Source organism: Trypanosoma equiperdum (genome assembly GCF_001457755.1).
Source record: "Trypanosoma equiperdum strain OVI genome assembly, contig: ctg_487, whole genome shotgun sequence".
NCBI lineage: Eukaryota > Euglenozoa > Kinetoplastea > Trypanosomatida > Trypanosomatidae > Trypanosoma > Trypanosoma equiperdum.
In genome coordinates this window covers 4,314-10,000 of record NW_027124406.1, presented here as the reverse complement: position 1 = coordinate 10,000, position 5,687 = coordinate 4,314, and the positions used below count along the sequence as shown (strand labels likewise).

The following is a 5,687-nucleotide window of genomic DNA, read 5'->3' as shown; positions in this document are numbered from 1 at the left end:
CTGCTGATGAAAAAACGTAGGCGGCTACCCACACAAACTCATGGCACGCCATTTCCTAGCGAAATTTCACCTGAACACACGGCGATGATAGCCCTACTTGAGTTGGCTCGATTGTTTGATTCTAAACCGTCAAGTGCCAGTGTGTCCGCGCGTGTTGGTAAGTGGTTGGACGAGAATGGGCTGTATCCGCAGCGTACCTCTTATCGATCGAAAGAATGTGGTGATGAAAACTTGAATGATGACAATCAACAGCCGAATGCAGCAGAAGCAGCGGGTAACGCCTCTATACCTGCAGCCGAAGAGGATACTGCGTGGGCATGTGGCTCACTTACTACTACGAGTTCTCCGTTTGCCGGAGCTATGCACCACGTTTTACAATCCCCATGTGCCAATGCACTTCTCTACATGTTCGCTGAGGTGTTTTCAATCCCTGCGCTTGAGTTAGCTGATATGGCAAGTAGTAGTGGAATGTACGGAGGCCCTGTGCGCACCTTTGAGGTGCTGCGAGACTCTGCATGCTCGGGGAATTATGGCTTAGTGCCTCTGTCACGGAGAATTTCCCCGATAGTTTCCCCTTGGACAAGTGTATATTTTGCCATACACTCCAACGATCGCCTACCATTTCTTGCAGCACTGCAGCACGTTCGAAGTGCGACATCGCGTGAAAAAGAAATTCACTTTGTCCGACTCATTCAGGCCATTCTGCGCAAACACCAAAGCACGCGGCGTTATCAATTTAACTATACCATAAATGTGAAGAGTGAGAAGTCAATGTCACAAATCGACGGAACTTATTTTCTTTGCTATGTCGCAGAGCAGTTTGCCGTCTTCGCGGCCATTGGTTCCGCCCAGAGGACTTTAACCTTTGACAGCACGAACAAAAGCATAACGTTTAACTCCCCTCAACTCCGTGACGTGGAGGTGGAGCTTATTCCTGAGAAACGAATGTCCTCTAGTGCTAAAAGTGAGAAACCACATGAGGAGGCGTCACAGGCTTCGGTGGGGCAATCGCCGCATTTCCGTGGCCATCACCATGACAAATTTCAAAACAATCAATATCAATCGCTGCCGGGCGCCGCGCGTCCACAGTCGCAACGGGATGCCCATCGTATCCATATTAAATTCAGTGGCCCTGTTATAGCGAACGTGGAAAGCAGCAGCGCTAAGTGTGTGATTGATTGCGCGCGGCAAGACTTGGGTTCTGTGCAATGGCAGTCAGTGGTTCGGCGGCTGGAGCGCTGTGGGCGTATTCGCAGACGCATGAGGGTTCCGATGCTCGCGTCGCGCCTGGACGCGTTAGCTTCCGTCCGGGAGTCGACGGCGATGACATCACATCCCATGAACGGTTCTTCCACACTCGGGTGGAGAGATACAGAGAGCCTCTTTGGATCAACACACCACATGTTGTACGTGTCGCAGAAGTACACGGCTACAACACTTAGGCGCGAGGTGCAACAGGATGTGTTGTCATTACTGAGACCGTCGCTTGTCTTTGGAATGTCAGAAAGTCGTGTTGTCACAATGTATGCTGCCCTCATCGCTTTGTTGGAAATCACTGACAGACAACTGGGATCTCAGGCTCGTACGTCACCGCGTGTGCCTGGAGGACCGCCAGCGCGCACGTGGTTAGATGAATTACTGAGCAAGGAAGAGTGGAACTTTGATGACAGGCCTACGCAGAAAACGTTAAATGATACGCCTTCGCCGCCATATCCCAGCCGAGATACCAACGGAGGAGGGGACGCGATGGTGCTCCCTGCTTCAACAGCAGCCGTCCAGAGGGAACAACAGGACGCAAAGCACCGTAACTCTTCTGACGGACAACAAAGGTGTCCAAACGGTTCGCGCCATTCGACGCAATGCAACGCAACTACAGAAGCCTTTCCAAGCTATGAGGAGGTATTAATGGGACGTGTCAAAATGATCACTAACGGTGCTGGAGGTCGAAACTCGGGGACGCGGTTCCTGCGGTTTACGAAGTCTCAGAAGCAGCGACGACCCTGCACTGAGGGTAGCGCGGGTGGTGTTAGCGTCGATAATCCTTCAGCATCAGCTGTTGACGACCCGTCAAATCTCAACTTCACTTCGTTTAACCTGTTTAAAGCGGAGATATGTAGGAGACGGCTCTACCGACTTCTCTGTTTTATTGACGAGTACAAAAGGAAAGGACATGCAGAACTCAAGCGGCCACCGCACGAAATACGAGCAGACACGCACATGGCAGTGAAAGCAGAGGATCATAAGGCTTTCAAGAGAGAGGATTCACCTCCGCTATATTCCGCGCAGACTCCTAACGTGTGCGCTAATCGCTCTCCAAGGCACAGTTTTACATCTGCTCGCAAAAGTAACACTCCATTACTGGGGCCTCAGTCAAATAAAACGACCCCAACAACACCTCCACGACACGCGACATCTCCCATTGTGGAGCCAATAAAACTACCACCTCAGGCAGAACAATCCGTGTGGGGTTGTCGCAGCTCCGGATCTTCCGGTCACCGCAACGGTGATAACACAAACCATACCCACAATCGCATTTATCACACTGGTGTGGGTGACAGGCCACCCCAATCCCGCGCCTCCAGCAACGACGGAGGTTCAATTGAAAACAGGAAACCTATGGGTGAGTGGTCTTCTAAGAAATTTCGGCGGACGAAATGAGGAGGTGGTGAGCGATGTTGAATCGAGGGTTATCAAGTAGAAAAAGGGTAACAACAACGAGGTGTGGTGTGCCCACGTGCACGGGAGTGCTGGAAGAAGTAGTCTGTCCCCCAACGGGTAAAACAGCCTCTTCCCTGGCTTTTACTGGATTCGTTTCCCTTCCTTCCAATGCGTATGCATTGGTACGCAAAATTTAAAGGGTGGAGGAGGGGAGGGGAAATATGTACTTGATTTTTTAGGGCACCGCCTGGACAAGAAGGCACGCGGTTGGGGGTAAAGCATTCGCGTAATTAAGTGCTTTGCGTTTCTTGTTTGTATGATGGCTTGATTTCTGCAGTGTGTCGCACCCCTCCCTTTTCACCATATTCCAATGAAAAAATGGGGTGCGAGTTTTGTGATGAATCTCGTGTACGACCGTATAAGTATAAGTTTCCTTCCACATGCTTTATCTGCACACAATACTGAGTTTGTTGTTTATGTTCTTAAAGTACGTTCATTCTTTTGCTTGTACAGGTAATCACATCATGTCTGTTACCTCTGCTTGTGCACTTACTTTCGATAACTCCACGCTCGGTTTCAGTATTGAATGATGTTTTTTCCTTCTTTTTTTCCCCCTTCTCTCGCTATTTCGTGTCAATGTTACCTATCTCGCTAGGCTCTTTAACCGAGACGCGTCACCGGCTCATTTTCGCAGCAGACAAAAAATTTGTTGACGAACCCTAGCGGAGGAGGGTGAAGATCAGCTCACAAAAGAAAACAAAGGAAGAGTAAGTAGCAACAAAGGAGAAAGGCGGGTGCAGGGAGGTAAAAAAACTGAAACCGTCCAATAAAGACAAATAAATTTTAAGGAAGCATACAGGCAACAACATACATTCTCCCCTAAGAAAAATTTAGGTTTTTTTTGTTGTTTTTTATTTTTTTCCTTCTATTGTTAAGTGATTTGCCGAAGATGTTGATGAACTTCGGGGGCTCCTACGATGCCTACATAAATAACTTCCAAGGTACCTTTCTTGCGGAGTGGATGTTGGATCATCCATCGGTTCCTTACATCGCAGGCGTCATGTATCTCATTCTTGTACTCTACGTACCGAAAAGCATTATGGCGAGTCAACCGCCCCTCAATCTTAGGGCCGCCAACATCGTGTGGAATCTGTTTCTGACATTATTTTCAATGTGCGGCGCGTATTACACCGTTCCGTACCTCGTGAAAGCGTTCATGAATCCTGAAATTGTCATGGCAGCCTCGGGGATAAAATTAGACGCAAACACCTCACCAATAATCACACATAGTGGTTTCTATACCACCACGTGCGCTTTGGCTGATAGCTTTTACTTCAACGGTGATGTGGGTTTCTGGGTTGCACTTTTTGCCCTGTCAAAGATCCCTGAAATGATTGACACGGCCTTTCTTGTCTTCCAAAAGAAGCCGGTTATTTTTCTACACTGGTACCATCACCTCACTGTGATGCTTTTCTGTTGGTTTGCCTACGTGCAGAAAATTTCCAGCGGTCTGTGGTTTGCCTCCATGAACTATTCTGTCCACTCCATCATGTACTTGTACTACTTTGTATGTGCCTGCGGTCACCGTCGCCTCGTCCGTCCATTCGCTCCGATAATTACATTTGTGCAAATATTTCAGATGGTGGTGGGTACGATTGTTGTGTGTTACACGTACACTGTAAAGCATGTGTTGGGAAGGAGCTGCACAGTAACAGACTTCTCTCTTCATACTGGTTTGGTAATGTATGTGAGTTACCTGCTTCTTTTTTCGCAGCTCTTCTACCGCAGCTATCTCAGTCCGAGGGATAAGGCCAGTATTCCACACGTAGCAGCGGAAATAAAGAAAAAAGAGTAAATGAAAGAATGGGGAGTTTAGTGGAGGATGGGGAAGAGCACGCACGCGTGTCTGCTCACGTGCTTATGTGTTTTGACAATGTTGAAGGTAAAAAGAAAAGAAGGAAAATGAGAAGAGTGATGGGTGGTGTTCGTCGCAGGCATGATCTGTGGCGTGTCCCTGCACTTGGTTCGATTTCTTGCATTGGTTTCATTTCCTTTTCTCTTTTTTTTGTTCATAAAAAAATGCACACGCACGCAGTCGCACGCTCAGCTGTTCGCTTCGGTTGCTTGCTACTCCCCTACCATATTGTTTTTTGTGTGTGTATTTTGCAGTTGTAACTTCCACCTTCCCTTACTTTCACTTTAGGATGAACCAAAAAATAAAGGAAACGAAAATAAAAACGAAAAAAGGAACATATATATATATATATGCTAAATGTCATACGAGTTATTTAGCGCATACACACAAAGAGGTGTGTGTGTGTGTATTGGTAGGGCAATAATGCATCACCGTATCCCTCAAGCAATTCTACTCTGTTGACTCCATTCCTCCTCTCCTATCTTTTTTTACCCTTGTTTATTTTTCTCTTTTGAGGGACCGAACAAAAAAAAAATACGACAGTCACTTCTGAATAAGCAGCATTGTGGCAACGTATATTTTTTTTGTTCTTTTTTGTCCCCTTTAGCTCCCCTATTTTTCCACAGGGACACTTTGTTTCCTTCCTCCTTCGCACATACGGTAAACATACATACATACATACACATGTACACACAAACACATATTATATTATATATATATATATATAGTATGAGTGTGTGCCGTTGTGCGTGTGAAGGTTCGCTCACAGATATCCCTCAAACGTTAAACTTCCGTATTAAACGGTGGAAGAAAACAATATAAAAAAAAGGGAAGGGAGTCCAACCGCGTAATATTGGGCGTAATAAATGTAGTGTGGCCAATCTTTCGTTTGTTTCAGTTCTTGTCACAAAATTAGTCTCTCTCCTTTCTTCTTCCTTCTTCACCTACTCTTGCGGATATATACATGTGCGTACAAATGCACGCGGGTATATATGAATATTTGTTTGAGTCGTTCTGGTATTGAAAAGGTTACGACAGCAAACGATACTTTTTAACAGAAAATAAATACGCTGAACGACTCGATTTATTAGTGAGGGTTGAGTGCATACAAATA

At 46.5% G+C, this 5,687-nt stretch overlaps 3 protein-coding genes across 3 annotated transcripts in view; all 3 read left to right on the top strand.

Moving 5' to 3' along the window:
• Positions 1-20, top strand: part of TEOVI_000203400 (uncharacterized protein) — a gene marked incomplete at both ends in the record, with an annotated part of 1,107 nt that extends 1,087 nt beyond the window's left edge. Inside the window, one exon of the mRNA XM_067225167.1 lies at positions 3-20. Within this exon, the coding sequence (XP_067081268.1) occupies positions 3-20 (18 nt within the window). The remainder of the gene's footprint in view (positions 1-2) is intronic.
• Positions 21-84: 64 nt separating this feature from the next.
• On the top strand, positions 85-2,658 carry TEOVI_000203300 (uncharacterized protein; the record flags this gene model as incomplete). Its single annotated transcript, XM_067225166.1, has 1 exon — positions 85-2,658. The coding sequence occupies one exon, from the start codon at positions 85-87 to the stop codon at positions 2,656-2,658; it is 2,574 nt and encodes an 857-aa protein (XP_067081267.1).
• Positions 2,659-3,607: 949 nt separating this feature from the next.
• On the top strand, positions 3,608-4,513 carry TEOVI_000203200 (fatty acid elongase, putative; the record flags this gene model as incomplete). Its single annotated transcript, XM_067225165.1, has 1 exon — positions 3,608-4,513. One exon carries the CDS (start codon positions 3,608-3,610, stop codon positions 4,511-4,513), a length of 906 nt encoding a protein of 301 aa, XP_067081266.1.
• Positions 4,514-5,687: the final 1,174 nt, after the last annotated feature.